General features: G+C 42.0%; 1 protein-coding gene across 1 annotated transcript; it reads right to left on the bottom strand.

Annotated features, from left to right (window-relative positions):
- Window positions 1–380: 380 nt before the first annotated feature.
- On the bottom strand, window positions 381–15080 carry pkp2 (plakophilin 2). The gene is made up of 13 exons (XM_020490817.2): window positions 14384–15080; window positions 13916–13986; window positions 10589–11241; window positions 9746–9884; window positions 9289–9496; window positions 8849–9026; window positions 3491–3608; window positions 3006–3167; window positions 2512–2688; window positions 2142–2295; window positions 1788–1980; window positions 1437–1524; window positions 381–1332 (listed from the first exon to the last, which is right to left on the bottom strand). Exons 1-13 carry the CDS (start codon window positions 14571–14573, stop codon window positions 1276–1278), a joined length of 2388 nt encoding a protein of 795 aa, XP_020346406.1. The 5' UTR covers window positions 14574–15080; the 3' UTR covers window positions 381–1275.
- Window positions 15081–17046: the final 1966 nt, after the last annotated feature.

Here is a 17046-nt window from a genome sequence, read left to right as displayed (position 1 = left end):
TGACGTGACGAGGTTATGCCCGATGCCCCGCGGTTCAGCATAATCGAATCTGCCCATTGGTAACATTGTGGCAGGCAACGTCTGTCTACAATAGTTCGTTAGTGTCTTTGCCGTTGTCATGTATGTATAGCGCGAAGCCCTGATTTGTCCCTTACATCCTGGAAAACATGATAAGTAGTCAGGCTAAGAGCCAAAAATAGAAATGAGAAGTCATCTGTAGGCCTAAATGGATCTGACGTTTGCCGGGGATGACATACAAGCGCAGCCGATCAACGTTCCAGCTAACCAAAGAGATGCAGTTGGGAGGTGGCTGGGTGTATAAAGTGCTGCGTCTTTGCTGTCAAGACTACCACCACAAAATAATCAATCATTCAACCTTAATGATTAAACCACAATTGTATTTTATTTTAAGCAAAGTAGTAAAACGTAGTAACAAAAGAATGAAACACCTACCTAACCATGCAGTTCCCAAGGAATCTCGAGTGTAATGTGTAGGCTAACAAATATGTATATACAAATATTTACTCAAACTGAAGCACAACTATCAACTTCAGATTGATAAAATATTGTGTGGCTTTTAGGCATTTTTTTCAGCACTCTGCAACCCTCTAGCTTATAGTGATTATTTGCATTACAGAGATATCAAACCAGGAGTGCTTTCAGCAGGACGCAACATTGTTACATTCAGAAAGCAAATTTCTATGTAGAACAAACTTGCCCTGCGACATGTAGAATAAGAAACCATGTCTTTCTGTGACGTTCATGCCCCCCCCCCCCCCCCCCCCCCAAAAAGAAAAATCCATGACTGTGGACCTTTTTTATAGACCTTACAGGTACTAATTTAATATTGTTTACATCCAACTATGTTAACATAAAAACTATATTTTACAACTTCATTTATATCATTCATTAGACTAACATACATCATAATGTTAACCTTATCTTGTCTCCCACTTCTATGCTGATTCATTTTCTTCCTCAAAATCCTTCCTTCAAATGGAATTCAAGTCATTGCTGATCCTCCATCAGTTTTGTTTTTAATCATTTTTTCCCCCCATTGTAGAGAACTTGGTCTGCTGCCAAGAGCTTGCAGCAATTGTTGTTACTGGAACAGACACACACGTAAACTTAACACCTCACACAGTGGAGATGTCGACACACAAAACAAGTATTTTATAAAGCAGTGAATTGAGTCATCCAAGTCCACACAGAAGAGAAACTACACTATTGCCTCAATCGGCACAATGCTTTGTGATCGTCCACTTAGTCCCATATTTAATGTACAGCCTTTGATGTCCTGCTGTTGACGAAGTCTGCTTTTCTATATCCAGCCTACCAAATGATGCAAGGAAAAGCAACACAGATTATTTCAAGACTATTGTCACCACACAAAATGTTTCTTATCCTTTTGAGGTTATACTGTGTAGGGGCCTCACCTTCCTATAGGCCCGGTGGAGCTCTGAGTGGCTCCACATGCTGTGTAGTAGGATGCAGGCTGCCTGGCCAGCCCTGGTGGGACCAAACCTAAAGGGACACAAGGTCACTGTCATCGGACATAAAAGGAACAGTATAAAGCAAGGGAAGAGGTTTAACAGATTAAAATAAATTCCCTCCAATCCAACTCATAATGTTCAGGAATAATACAGTGCATTTTAAGCCCATCTACAGTCTTTTAATAGCATCAGATTACTATGTACAGTATATCATGATATATCATGATATGGTTAGTGGACATGTCAATTCCAGGCCTGGAACGCAGCAGTGGTCTTCAGAAGCTACCCACTGACCCGTTGTCCTTTGCGCTGATGTTGATGATCTTGGGCAGCGCCCCGTGGTTGACGATGGCCCTGACGTGCTGCGTCTCGTCCTGGCTCAGGTTGATGAGGATGTGGCACAGGGACACAGTCACCTCTATAGGCAGGTCTGTGCTCGTGTCCGAGTTGGGTAACATGACCACCAGCTGTGGCAACACCTGTTTGACTACAGAGAGAGTGGAACACTTCGTGAGAGATTGATTTCCTACAGTGGTAGGTTTTTATGCTGCTGTGCTTTTACATACACTTACAAGTCCAAAGACAAATACTTTGTGGGACTTAAGTAGGACTAAAACATTGCGGTTGATGAGTCAATTCACAGCTCACCAATGTGAGCGTGAAGCTCTCTGTAGCGTGAGATGTTACATAGCAGGGACACAGCAGTCTTCTTCACAACCATCCCTCCTTCCTGGAGCATCTTCATGGCCTGGAGTAGACCATTCTCCCGCTGTACTATGGTGTGGGCGATGGCCTGGGATACCTGCCCAAACAGAGCCATGAGCCCAACATCACCAACTGACAGTGAATATAGTAATGCATAATATAGTATTCACATCAATGTAATACTTACTATACAGTCAAGTCATGACAACATAATAGATGGTTGTATTGTAGTTATTCCAATCAAACCCATGGGCAAATCAATTCCACACTCCCAGAAGAGTACATAGCCCATATATCTGTGATAAAGCCTTACCAGGCCGTTCCCAGCTGTGATGTTCTGCAGGGCTCCGATGGCAGCCTCCTGGGTGTAGGGACAGATGCTGCGGGCCATAATTGACAGGTACATGCGCACAGTGATGGCGCTCCACAGCCACTCTATCCCACAGGGACTACCCTTCTCCTCCAGCAGAGGGCGCTTTGGTTCAAGACGCTATAGGACCAAAACAACCAGAAAACTTTGAATGAAAGGGCCTCCTGTTAACTCCCAGATACCAGGTTTCACATTCATTTTCAATTCATGTGTATAAGGCTTTTAACAATTACATTTGTCAAAGAAAACCGGGCTTAAAGAGTTAGTTCAAAATGTATGCTTCACCACTTAATTTACAAGGCGGCTTATCCATAACATAGGCATTGCCAATTTACTTTAGTGGTAATAACTTATTTTTAACCAGATAAACAGGGCATGTCAAGTACATAAGGGCAACAAAGATGATAACAGCCACAACAGAGGTGATGGGAGCCCACCTGGATGATTTTGGCACTGCGGGAGCCGAAACAGCCGGGGGTCTTGGTCTTTGGAGCCAGGTTGAGTCGAGACTCATGGAGCTCGCTGGCGAACTTCTGTGGAAGCTCCATCTCCATCTGGTAGGAGAGGTTATGTAGGATGCACACACAGTTCTCTGTGGACTGTGAAGGAGAGAAGTGGTTCTGTTCAGGGGACTATGATTTTAAGATCAAACATTCTGCAATGTCTATTGTAAAAAAAAAAATACTATTGTTTTGGAGAACAGCTGGTTCATGATGTTCTCAATATTTCAACACTAAATGCAAGATTAAGTTGTTCTAGAGACAAATTGATAAAATATAGGCTAAAACAGTCTTGTTTAATTTCCCTGTGTCAATATTTATTCCACCTACAAATGTTTAGTAACGCTCGTAACGAAAAGAAACAAGTGAACATTTTGCACAAAAGCTTAGTAAATGTTACTTTAGTCCTTCACATGCAGTACCTTGTCATCAGGCTTGTAGTCAGCTATGGTCCCGCGGATGTAGTATACCAGGGAATCAATAAGGTTCTCACACTGCCGCATGGCTTTTCTCCCTTCTGGACCAGTCGAGCTTATGTTTCTGACAACAACAATGACAGGTTGTCATTATCGCCACTAGGCAACAACAAAAGCATTCTTTACATTCTAGACATTGTCCAAACTGGCTAAATGTTTGTAGCAGAGAGATATTTGGTGTACTTTAAAAGGCTTTTTCTGTTATCTGCAGATAAAGCCATTACAATAGGTCACTGTAATAACATGTCTCTATGTGTTGAGATAGCAACACGTTTCAAGCACAAAGGAAACGTAAGCAAATGAGCAACACGAGTTAATCTTTCACTTTAATTTCAACCCCTGGTCAACGAGTCAACTGTTCCACTTCCTTTTAGATGAAGTCAAGCAAAAACACACGAGTTGCCTCAATACATGTGACCAAATGTTAATGATTTATTCCTAAAAATTCTGCAGCCTTTTTGTTAACGTCAAGTCAAATACAGTAACATCAGTGATGGCCCAAGGTTATGGCTGTGAGTTGGAGTGTTGTGTGTTTTCATTTTAAAATCAGGCCTAAGACTGAGGAATTCCTCAGAGTTACACAAGTCAATGGTTGCCAGGGCTTGATAGCACCAGCCAATATGGATTCAGAGGTTTCAATTCTACTAGAGCCACTAAGAGGAAGAGAGCTCCATTAATAATTTAGTCCCTGCCTGTTTTCAGTTGTATCGGTTGCTAGGCAAAAGCAAAACACTACTTGTTACACCATGTTGTGTTTGTCAGGTGGTATATCTGTACCAAACCAAAGGCTGTCAGATCAACAGGAACACAAGGAATGCAGGATATTGTTTCCAGCACATTGCTGCTCCATCGAGGTGATGCTGCCAAGGCAGAAGTCATCATGCCTGTTTTGCCAGGTAGAAAGGAGTAACAGGATGACGATGGCCTTTGAGGAACCTCACAGTTCTCACTCATGGCGAAGAGGCTGTCAGAGATAAATATAATAATCTTGACAAAGCCTTGTGATATGTAACACTGTGGTGAGAGATGGATTGGACATGAACCGCCTGGGTCACCGTATAATAAATCGGTGCCTTCAGAAAGTATTCACACCCCTTCACTCTATCCACATTTTGTTGCGTTAGATGAAATTTTAAATGAATTCAATTGAGATTGTGTCACTGATCTACACACAATACCCAGTAATGTTAAAGTGGAATTATGTTTTTAGCAATGTTAACAAGGGAATTCAAAATGAAAAGCTGAAATGTCTTGAGTCAATAAGTATTCAACCCTTTTAGAGTACAAATATGTGCTTAAGTCACATAATAAAGTAGCATCGACTCAGTGTGCAATAATATTAACATGATTTTTTAATGACACCTTCTCTGCACCCCACACATACAATTATCTGTATAGTCCAGCAGTTGAACAGAGAATTTTAAAGTTTGAACAAAAAAAAGACCAGGAAGGTTGTTTTTTGTTGCCAATGCCTCACGAAGAGGCAGATGGGTAAAAAAAAAAAAGACATTGAATATCACTTTGAGCATGTTGAAATTATTAATTACACTTTGGATGGTGTGTCAATACACCCAGTCACTACAAAGATACAGACACCGTTCCTAACTCAGTTCCCAGAGAGGAAGGAAACCGCTCAGTAAAACTGCAAAAAACGTGGCAAAGAAATGTACTTTTTGTCCTGAATACAAAGCAAATCAAACAGAGTACCTCTTCATATTTTCAAACATGGTGGTGGCTGCATCATCTTATGGGTATGATTGTCATTTGCAAGGACTAGGACGTTTTTTTAGGATAAAAATAAACAGAAGAGCTAAGCATAGGCAAAATCCTAGAGGGAAATCTTGGTTCAGTCAGCTTTCCAACAGACCCAGAGACAAATTCCCCTTTCAGCAGGGCAATTACCTAAAACACAAGGCCAAATATACACTGGAGTTGCTAAAAAGACAATATATGTTCTTGAATGGCCTAGTGGCCTAGTTACAGTTGACTTAAATCTACGGCGAGACTAGAAAATGCCTGTCTAGTTATCAACAACAACCAATTTGACAGAGCTTGAAGAATTCTCTCATTAATAAGTGGGCAAATATTGTACAATCCAGGTGTGCAAAGCTCTTAAGAGACTTACAGAGAAAGACTCACAGCCAAAGGTGATTCTAACATGTATTGGGTGTTGAATACTTATCTAGTCAAGATATACAGTTGAAGTCAGAAGTTCACATACACCTCAGCCAAATACATTTATACTCAGTTCAACAATTCCTGACATTTAATCCAAGTAAACATTTCCTGTCTTAGGTCAGTTAGGATCACCACTTTACTTTAAGAATGTGAAATGTCAGAATAATAGTAGAGAGAATGATTTAATTCAGCTTATATTTCTTTCATCACATTCCCAAAGGGTCAGAAGTTTATATACACTCAATTAGCATTTGGTAGCATTGCCTTAAAATGGTTTAACTTGGGTCAAACGTTACAGGTAGCCTTTCGCAAGCTTCCCACAATAAGTTGGGTGAATTTTGGCCCATTCCTCCTGACAGAGCTTGTGTAACTTAGTCAGGTTTGTAGGCCTCCTTGCTCGCACACTTTTTCAGTTCTGCCAACAAATTTTGGCAGGTCAGGGCTGTGTGACGGCCACTCCAATACCTTGACTTTGTTGTCCTTAAGCTATTTTGCCACAATTTTGGAAGTATGCTTGTGGTCCAATTGGAAGAACCATTTGCAACCAAGCTTTAACTTCCTGACTGATGTCTTGAAATGTTGCTTCAATATATCCACAATTGTCCATCCTCATGATGCCATCTATTTTGTGAAGTGCACCAGTCCCTCCTGCAGCAAAGCACCCCCACAACACGATGCTGCCACGCCCGTGCTTCACGGTTGGGACGATGCTCTTCGGCTTGCAAGCCTCCCCCTTTTTCCTCCAAACATAACGATGGTCATTATGGCCAAACGGTTCCATTTTTGTTTCATCAGAACAAAGGACATTTCTCCAAAAAGTATTATCTTTGTCCCCATGTGCAGTTGCAAACCGTAGTCTGGCTTTAACTTCTTGGATATAGGGGGCGCTCTTAATTTATGGATAATTTTTTTTTCCCGTTTTAAACAAGATATTTTGTCACGAAAAAATGCTCGACTATGCATACAATTGACAGCTTTGGAAAGAAAACACTGACGTTTCCAAAACTGCAAAGATATTGTCTGAGTGCCACAGAACTAATGCTACAGGCGAAACCAAGATGAAATTTCATACAGGAAGTGCCCCAGATTTTGAATGTGCTGTGTTCCAATGTCTCCTTATATGGCTGTGTATCGGTCACGAATGAGCTTAGACTTTGTCGTTTCCCCAAGGTGTCGACAGCATTGTGATTTGTAGGCAAATCATTGGAAGATTGACCTTAAGAGACTACATCTACCAGGTGGCCGCTTGGTGTCCTCCGTTGCAATTATTGCGTAATCTCCAGCTGCGTGTATTTTTCCATTTGCTTCGAGGAGAAACACAGCTGCCACGAATTATTTATCATCGAATAGATATGTGAAAAACACCTTGAGGATTGATTCTAAACAACGTTTGCCATGTTTGACGATATTATGGAGTTATTTTGGTAAAAAGGTTGGCGTTGTAGAGACTGTATTTTAGGATTTTTTTTCTTAGCCAAACATGATGAACAAAACGGAGCGATTTCTGCTACACAAATAATATTTTGGGGAAAAATGAACATTTGCTATCTAACAGAGTCTCCTCATTGAAAACAGCCAAAGTTCTTCAAAGGTAAATGATTTTAATTGAATGCTTTTCTTGTTTTTGTGAAAATGTTGCCTGCTGAATGCTAGGCTTAATGCTATGCTAGCTATCAATACTCTTACACAAATGCTTGTATAGCTATGGTTGAAAAGCATATTTTGAAAATCTGAGATGACAGTGTTGTTAACAAAAGGCTAAGCTTGTGAGTGAATATATTTCATTTCATTTGCGATTTTCATGAATAGTTAACGTTGCGTTATGGTAATGAGCTTGAGGCTATAATTAAGTTCCCGGATACGGGATTGCTCGACGCTAGAGGTTAATGGCGGTTTTGGAGCATTGGCTTCTTCCTTGCTGAGCGGCCTTTCAGGTTATGTCGATATAGGACTTGTTTTACTGTGGATATAGATACTGTTATACCCGTTTCCTCAGCATCTTCACAAGGTCATTTGCTGTTGTTCTGGGATTGATTTGCACTTTTCCGCACCAAAGAATGTGTCTCCTTCCTGAGCGTTATGACAGCTGCGTGGTCCCATGGTGTTGATACTTGCATACTATTGTTTGTACAGATGAACGTGGTACCTTCAGGCATTTGGAAATTGCTCCCAAGGATGAACCTGACATGTGGGTGTCTACAATGTTTTTTCTGAGGTCCTGGCTGATTTCTTTTGATTTTCCCATGATGTCAAGCAAAGAGGCAATGGGTTTGAAGGTAGGCCTTGAAATACATCCACAGGTACACCTCCAATTGACTCAGGCTAATTGACACAATTTATCAGAAGCTTCTAAAGCCATGACATCATTTTCTGGAATTTTTCAAGCTGTTTAAAGGCCCAGTCAACTTAGTGTATGCAAACTTCTGACCCACTGGAATTGTGATACAGTGAATTATAAGTGAAATAATCTGTCTGTAAACAATTGTTGGAAAAATTACTTGTGTCATGCAAAGTAGATGTCCTAACCGACTTGTTAAATCTATAGTTTGTTAACAAGAAATTTGTGGAGTGTTTGAAAAACGAGTTTTAATGACTCCAACTTAAGTGAATGTAAACTTCCGCCTTCAAATGTATTAGTGTTTTATAGTGTAATATTATATCTTTCTTTGACAGAATATTTTGTGTAGATTGTTGAATTGCATTTTTTTTTTTTTAAGACGTCCATTTAAATCCCACTTTGTAACACAACAAAATGTGGAAAAAGTCAAGGAGTGAATACCTTCTGAAGGCACTGTACACCATTTAGCAGAAGCTTTTAACCAATGCGACTTAGTCATGCATGCATACATTTTACGTACAGATGGACCTGGGAATCGAACCCACTGTGCTGGCTTTGAAAAACACCACACTCTACCAACTAAGCTACAGAGGACCATCAATCAATAAATTATTTCATGATCATTCCAAACATAAATACTATACCCCTTTCTGCATCCCACTGCCTAGTGTCTATCCCAGGCTGCCCTAAGATGGATCCCTAGAAATACTTGATCACAGATACTACATAGGTCAGTGCCAAACACACAAATGGCCAATAAACGCCTTTGTCCAGACCAGACGACCTACCGGAGGCAGCCAGTGGCGTTGTAAAAGGTGTCTGGGTCAGCCAGCATGGCGTCTTTGGGGTTCTCCCCCTCAGACAGGCCTGAGCAGGGCACCAGCACAGAAGTGGTCAGGATCTCCAGGGCCTCTTTGGAGAGATGCTCCTTCAGCAGGTCATGGGAGGATAGGTTCCACAACAGCCCTGTGGAACGTTTCATTCTTAGGTTACTGCGGTGTCATTACCATTTTACAGTGTAAGTTCATGTAAATCACATTCACAAAGCGTCTCAGAATAGGAGTGCTGATCTAGGATCAGCCCCCCTCATTCATTATGGTTTAAAAGGATAAACTGATCCTAGATCCACTCTCCTGCTCTGAGGCACTTTGTGGATACGCGCCCTGGTCATTAATAAAGTGCTACGACAATTTCTTTCAGAACTACATGAGCAGGTGTTCAAACTAACCAGTGAGCTGCCGCCGGGTCTCTATGTCGCGACTTCTCCTGAGCAGACACAGTGCAGGGGCCACGCCCTGGTTGTCCTTCACCTCCATCTTGTTCTCGCTGCTCTCGAAGACAACGTTTCGGAGCGCCCCCGCCGCTATGCGCTCCAGCTCCTCGCTGTCGCTCTGCAGCAGTTTGATCAGCTTGGGTATACCGTGGAGGTAGAACACCTGGGGACAGACAGGCAGAGATCTTCATCTACCCTTGTTCCTATGAAGAGTGAGCTCAACTTGAATTCATGCAAATCGCCCACAATCTCAATATAAATTGAAGGGAAAATACCCCTACCAACCCAATTATTTGAAAATGGCACATACTGTATTATCAACATCAGCTATATTGTAGGCCTACAGCCCAGAAAGCCTTTATCCTTAATTGAGCAGGCAAGTCAACAGTAGTAGAGATGGGCCCCAGCTCACCATCTTCTTGGCGTCAGCGCTGTTGAAACATTGGTTTTGAATAAATCTGGCAGCAGTGATCTGCATCTCCTCATTCTCTTGGCCCAGCAGGTTCACTGCCCTCTCCAATGTCAGCTCAGGCACCTTGCTCTCTGGCTTCCTGTGTATGGGAGAGAGCATTGAAGAGTACCTTCCTGTCATTGACAAACACACACTCACTTTATCAATCCCAAATTCGGATTAATCCAATTTCTCAACCTCACAACACTTTCCATTATATACACCTATTACAAAATCTGGGTAAATCATTGACCGAAAACGACAGATAAGCAACTGAACCACCAATAATTCTCTGGAAGACTCTTTTACAATAGCTTTAGTGCCAGCCGAGATAAGCCACTGAAATCTGGAACCAACAGGATCCTGAACAGCTTCTACCCCTAAGTCATAAAACTTCTAAATAGCTAGTTACAGTTAACCAAATAGCTACCTAGACTGCATTGACCCTTTTTGCTGCTGCTGATAATCTATCCTGTTTATTATCTATCCTAGTCACTTTATTCCTAGTTATGCAGTATGTACATATCTACCTCAATTAACTTGTACCCTTGCAAATCAATTCAGTACTGGTACCTCGAGCAAGTTATCCTTACTCATTGTGCATTTATTATTACTTGTTATTTATTTTCTATTATTTCTCTATTTTCTCTCTGCATTGTTGGGAAGGGCCCGTAAGTAAGCATTTCACTGTTAGTCTACACCTGTTGTTTACAAAGCATGTGACATAACATTTGATTTGAGAACTAAATTAATTGCCAGATCTAATCATCTTCAGGTTTGTATGGAACGCATAAGTCGTCTTACACCACAGTGACTTCCTTCACGTCTGTCTGCTGGATCTCTGGTTCCGCCGCCGCCCTCATCTGGCCCATGTCCACCTCCATGCTGACCAGTGAGGCTGGGTACGAAGGAGGCCATTTTGCTCCCACATGCCCCTGGCTCTCCTTCCCCATCTGGCCCAGCCAGGCCAGGCCCTCTGTTCTCTGGGTAGCATTGAATGACCCGTAGCCTGTTTGTCTCCTCGTCCCCTTTTGAACCTCCATCAGGTAGGGGCTGTTGTCGGTGCGAATCGCAGGGCTGCTGCACAGGAATGAGTGGTCTGCAGAGAGGGGCTGAGGCCCTCGAGTCTGTCTGAGGGACTGGCCCCAGTGGTAGTTGCCGCCGTTAGCTATGGCGTGTGTCCTTGTGCTACGGGCCATTTCTGAATGGGCATAACGCCGCATCAAGTCTGTCCCATACGACCGCTCCTCTGAAGTCCCCATCATGGGCAGCTGGCTAGGGCCGGGGAGGGTGTAGGTTCCGAAACGGAGTGACCCGTAGGCCAGACGGGAGCGAGGTAACTCGGGGCTGGTGACTGGGGTCAAATCCACCCTCTTAGACGGACTTCTTCTAGTTTCCTTCAAAGACGACAGGCTGCTGAAGTCCCTGCCTCCGACCTGGCCAAAAGATGAGTGTGTCTACATGGAAAGATCAAAAGCAGAAGTTCCCCCGTTTCAGAAGGCTCACAACTGAATCAACCATAAAGACATTTCTGGTAATAATGCTAAAACATCTGTGTAAAGCTGTTGCATATAATTGGACACAGTCTTGATGACTCAAAGCAACACAAAAGGTTTAGGGAAAAATATCCTACAAAATGCTCTCTGATGTCTGAATAACCACGGTTCTGTTTGTATTGTTGCATCATCCTGTATTGTGTGTTTTAAAGCCACACCTTACACGGAACCCAAACCGGCTGTGCGCGTGCGCCATCGTGCATACATTTATTTTGTACCCCCAACCAAACTTGATCACGACACGCAGGTTAAAATATCAAAACATACTCTGAACCAATTACATTATTTGGGGACAGGTCAAAAAGCATTAAACATGTATGGCAATTTAGCTAGCTTGCACTTGCTAGCTAATTTGTCCTATTTAGCTAGCTTGCTGTTGCTAGCTAATTTGTCCTGGGATATAAACGTTGAGTTGTTGTTTTACCTGAAATGCACAAGGTCCTCTATTCCGACAATTAATTCACACATAAAACGGTAAACTGAATCGTTTCTAGTCATCCCTCCTCCTTCTAGGCCTTTTCTTCTCTTGAATTTATATTGCGATTGGCAACTTTCATAAATTAGGTGCATTACCACCACTGACCTCATTCGTCTTTCAGTCACCCACGTGGGTATAACCAATGAGGAGATGGGAGAGGCAGGACTTGCAGCGCGATCTGCATCAGAAATAGAACTGACTTCTATTTTAGCCCTTGGCAACGCAGACGCTCGTTGGAGTGCGCGAGCAGTGTGGGTGTAATAATTGAATATAGATTTCTGAAATTATTTTGCAACACGAGCGGTGTAGTCAGCCTTATAAGGTTTCCTTTAGGAATCTTGAAGATATTATTCAATAAAACTGCAGTTCAATTCAAATTGTCTATGCGAGATGATAGAATTTCAGCGTTTGGTTGAACAGACAAAGGGGCGATAAATATGTCAAGTGTGCCAGGAGGAAAGGCTTTATTTGTCACATTTTTGAGATGGGTATCTAACACTCTGCCCTATGGGCTTGGGGCTTACAATAGCTGCACATCCCTGAGACTATCCAATTTGTTTTTATTCAAACCATATGGGCAGTACATTCAAAACCAATTATTTTAGGGGCAAATAGAAATCTCATTTCCCTGTTGTTTCTTGTGAAGTTTAACACCTCAGTGACGCACTAAATATGGAATTCAAGTAAAAAATATTTTTAAAAACACTTCACATATCCTCCAGAGTTTGAGTTTATTTTTTATTTTTACAGGGACAGTGCACATTAATCAATGTTTCAGTAAAAGTGCCAGTTTTAGCCAGCCGGCTATTTTTCAACCGCAGTCCCTGGGCAGGTTATTAAAAACAATTACAATATAGACAATAGCAACATAGAACAAGCAAAACATAGCATACAGACAGAGCAACATAGGACAAACAAGACGTAGCATACAGACAGAGCAGCATAGAACAAAAAGCAGCAAGTCAAAATTCATAAAAGCAACAAAGTGTTTCCACACCTCACAAGCTACAGACAACAGACAACATGGAGAGCGGCAACACACAGCTAGGGACCATGTTCACAAATCTGATTGACCTTTAGCCATGTCTTCAAGCATTTTGTGAAAGTGTGATATGTGGTGCAGTTGTGTGTCTGATGGCAGTGTATTCCAGACATGGGAAGCTCTCACAGAGAATGCAGATTTACTAAAGGTGCTTTTCCTTAGGGGAACTATACAGTCACCTCTCATGGCAGACCTTGTGGATCTGCTGCCATATGTCTGGGTTTTCTGTTTAACAAAAATATTGAGTGGAGGGGGAGCCAGGCCATTAAGGATCTTGAATACAAGACATGCGTCGGTGTATTGCACAAGATTTTCCCAACTCAAGAGCTCATGCTTTCTAAGGATGTGACAATGATGATGGCTATTAGGCTTCCTATCAAGCACTTTGAGAGCCTGTTTGTAGACAGACTGAATAGGTTTTAATGTTGTACAGCAAGCTTGGGCCCAACTAGTCAAGCAGTATCATAGATTTGAAGTACAGTTTTGCTACCTCTGTAGTCAAACAATTTCGTATAAATCGGAAATTAGCTAGGTTGAATTTGGTTATTTGAATTACCTTTTTCACATGCTTTTTAAAAGAGGTTGGAATCAAGTATGATGCCATGGTACTTAAAATCGGATACCACCTGGAGCTTCTCCCCTGACACATAGACATCTGGCTCAGTAGCATCTGTTGCCCTCTTTGTGAAGAACATGCAAACAGTTTTTTTCACATTGAGATGCAAACACGAGTCACTGAGCCACTTTGTAACCTGGACCATTACAGTAGTGAGTTCTTGTGCAGCTTGTTGTTTGCTCTTTGCATGCACATATATCACTGTATCATCTGCATACATTTGAACTTCAGACCCAGTACAGACAGAAGGCAGATCATGAATGTACAGGCTAAACAGGAGGCACATTGCACTTGACTGCCATGCAGGGTAAAGTCCCTTGCTCCGGGGTTGAATCACGTAGCTGTTATTTCTAACATTCAGGCTCTCTGATTAACTTTAGGGAGGCTAAAGCACCTGTGACTGTGGATAGTGGGTTGTGTATAATAGGACAGGCCTTACCTTCATGTTAGACCAGGTTCCATCTCTGGAACAGGTGATAATTGATGGCTTTCTGGATAGATGAAGACTACCTGAAAGACACACCACATGTGTTCTGAAGGCCCATGCCATCGCACCAATTCCCTAATTACCATCTGGACACACGCCCTCTCCTATTGGAAAGGTAAATGGAGAGGACCACAAATACAGTAGGCTAGAGGAGATTGCAATCATGTTAGAAGACGATTATATTCAAGTGTCATGACAAATACAATGTCACTAAGAATTTGACACAAATGACTAGGCCTGCATGTCCATTCGGTTGCATCTGGTTTCGACCCGTCCTGTATTTCCTGGTAGACTATGTCTAAACAGCCCCCCCCCCCCCGCACCTTCAAATTCCCTTGTCGATTTCAATAGGCTAATCTTTACAGACCTTGTTTATTCGTGCAGACTCAATGAAAAACACATTGTAAACTACTATTTTACCATTGGACGTTGTCTTTTTGCCCTTACGAGCAAGTGTGAGCTGCACTTGTTGCTGAACACGAAAACTCCGGTCGGTTGAATGAGTCTTTGTATTATCCTCTGGTGGTAATGCCAAACTCGTGTCATCTGCGTCGACTGTGAATGAGTCTAGCGCAGGTAAAACTGACTTCATAAATGGCGGCGCTTCCATGATTCCGTAGCTCTCCAAAAGTGTAATTCCATAAAATAGCCCGCAGATTCATAAAAAGTGTCACTATCGTCCTTTCCCGATCCGTTCATACACAGTGACTCGATGTTTCCGAACAGTGAAGTATTCGAGTGAGTCCGTTCCGGTGCAAGCGAGACAGTTGAGTTCATTGCCACTGGGGTGTGGTCTGTATAGTCGACACCTGTAATATCATTTTACAAATAAGGAAGGCGAGGACACGCTGCGAAGAATGGCCAAAATATTATCGTTGATAGGCTACAAGGCCAATTCTCTGGCAAATAGCAACCCTTGTAGATCCGGGATGGGCAACTGGCGCCCTCCACATTATAGCCCCGCGGATATGTCTCCCCCAAAACACTTTTTTTTAAGGAACTGTCAGGGTCTCAATTTACTGTTGATAGTTGGACTAGTACAATACACAAGTTACTATTTCGAAATTTGGTTGTGCATCAGCAGTTTTTCTCTTATGTCAGTTACTGACTGTCACTCAGTTCGTTAATGTCAGCAAAACGTTTTTTGATTGATTAGTTAGTCTAGCGCACAGCTATCTAATCATGGTCGAATTATGACACGCCCCAATTGATCATCAGATATCATATAAAAACTTCAAACATGTCTCCAACCTATGGCGAAATGTAAAAACATTGCAGGAAATTGTCTGTAAAACTGTAAATGTTTCTCTCTGCCCAACCTGGTCTCAGAGCATTTTGTATTATTATGTATGTAAATTCGAGACATTCCATTTATTATGAGTTTAGTATGGTATGTATTAACTTGTGGATGTCCATCATCCATTTCGTATATGTTACAAATGACAATTCATATAAAACTAATTTGCTAAACTTACGGTATGTTACGCATTCCTGGCTGATGTTAACTAGGTGGCTCGCACTAGCTAGGCTAGGGGTTAGCTAACATGCAAAGTAGTTGAAAAGTTGCTAAAGTTATACGCCCACCCATCCACCCTCCTTTTGTTCTTATATAATCATACAATACCAAATATAACATATCATACTGATTTGAGTGCCTCAGATATACATTCACAATGTTACATCTAGCCTGAGACCAGGCTGATCCATTGAAAAAATTAGCAGAATTGCATGAAATTAGTTATACAATTGCAAAATCTTCTCTCTGGCCCAGGGCAAAATGTGTAGAATTGCAGGAAATTAACTCCAACTTTAATTTTCTCTTTGTTGTCAAGGGGGGGGGGGGGCTGCTAAAATGTTTTGCTTGGGGGGGGTGGGACAACTTCACTTAAGACCCCCAAAATGCTAGGGCCGGAACTGACTGCACTTGTGGGTTGGCAAACCACTGCGGCGCCAAATTTATTTATTCATTTTTTGGGGGGCCCCCACCAACATTGCCCATCCTTGTTGTAGATAGCTGGTTCCCAACCTTTTTCGGTTACTGTACCACCAACTGGATTTTGTTGTGCCCATAATACCCTGAAGTACCCCCTCGTGCATTTTACCAGCAGGCCTATGGTCTCTGAGTATTCTCAAGTACCCCCTGTGGATAGGCCAAGTACCCCCAGGGCTCCTAGTACCCCGGAAATACCCCCTCATGCATTTTACCAGCAGGCCTATGGTCTCTGAGTATTTTCAAGTACCCCCTGTGGATAGGCCAAGTACCCCCAGGGCTCCTAATACCTGTGGTTGGGAACCAATTGTGCAGAATTTCTGGAAATATATATATTTTTTGCCATTGTTTCCATGTACTATCCAATCATTTCTGATATACAACACCTGTATCACACCTGTCAATTACTAATACCATTTGAATCTCACAAAGTCACACTTTATGATTTCTATACGACAGTTGGGTAGTTCTGTGTAATAATTGAATGTAATGTTCCCAAGCATGTGATGTGTGTATTGTGTGTCAAGTTGGGTACTGTGACAAATATCAAGAATATTAGTGCAAATGGATAAAACAAGTATTTTATTAAAGTAATATTATTGATGATAACACGTGTTACAGGCAAGACCATTCACCTAACTGTGTAATAGCTCTCTACATTTTCATTAAAGAGGTGTTCCCATTGCAGTACGGTATTAGTATGACACAGCACTGCAGATTCTGGTGTGGGAGTTCTTCTCCAGATTGGAGGAGCTGCTGCCGGTGCCCAGCTTTACACAGGTATGACTGCATCTTCATCCTATCAATTCAAATGTAAAAAATGTTGCGTTTACAGTTATGAATGAATAAACCCCCTTTAATAAATGGACTGAACATTGACATGTTTCCAGTGGGTATGAGATATGGGTTGATTTGGGAGTGGACTGCACTCTCCTTTTCCATTTTAACTTTAAGTTTGCATCTCTCACCCTCAGACAGCATCTTGTCTCCGCCTTGACTCCTCTGACCTGGAGGAGTGTGTTCAGTCTGTCTCTGACCCTGAGCACCTGAAGACACTGCTACAGCATCAAAGACACCTGGGACACCTTAACAG

This window comes from Oncorhynchus kisutch, linkage group LG9 (assembly GCF_002021735.2).
Source record: "Oncorhynchus kisutch isolate 150728-3 linkage group LG9, Okis_V2, whole genome shotgun sequence".
Lineage (NCBI taxonomy): Eukaryota > Metazoa > Chordata > Actinopteri > Salmoniformes > Salmonidae > Oncorhynchus > Oncorhynchus kisutch.
The sequence above is the reverse complement of the archived record's forward strand: the minus strand, read 5'-3'. Positions and strand labels throughout refer to the sequence as shown.

What these genes read in the sequence shown, in the direction of transcription:
- pkp2 (XM_020490817.2), bottom strand. Translation starts at nt 14,573, where the DNA reads ATGGAAGCGCCGCCATTTATGAAGTCAGTTTTACCTGCGCTAGACTCA. An exon ending in CAAAAAGACAACGTCCAATG is followed by an intron (nt 13,987 to 14,383) that starts GTAAAATAGTAG and finishes TGTGTCTTTCAG; the next exon opens with GTAGTCTTCATCTATCCAGA. An exon ending in GTGAAGGAAGTCACTGTGGT is followed by an intron (nt 9,885 to 10,588) that starts GTAAGACGACTT and finishes TCCCATACACAG; the next exon opens with GAAGCCAGAGAGCAAGGTGC.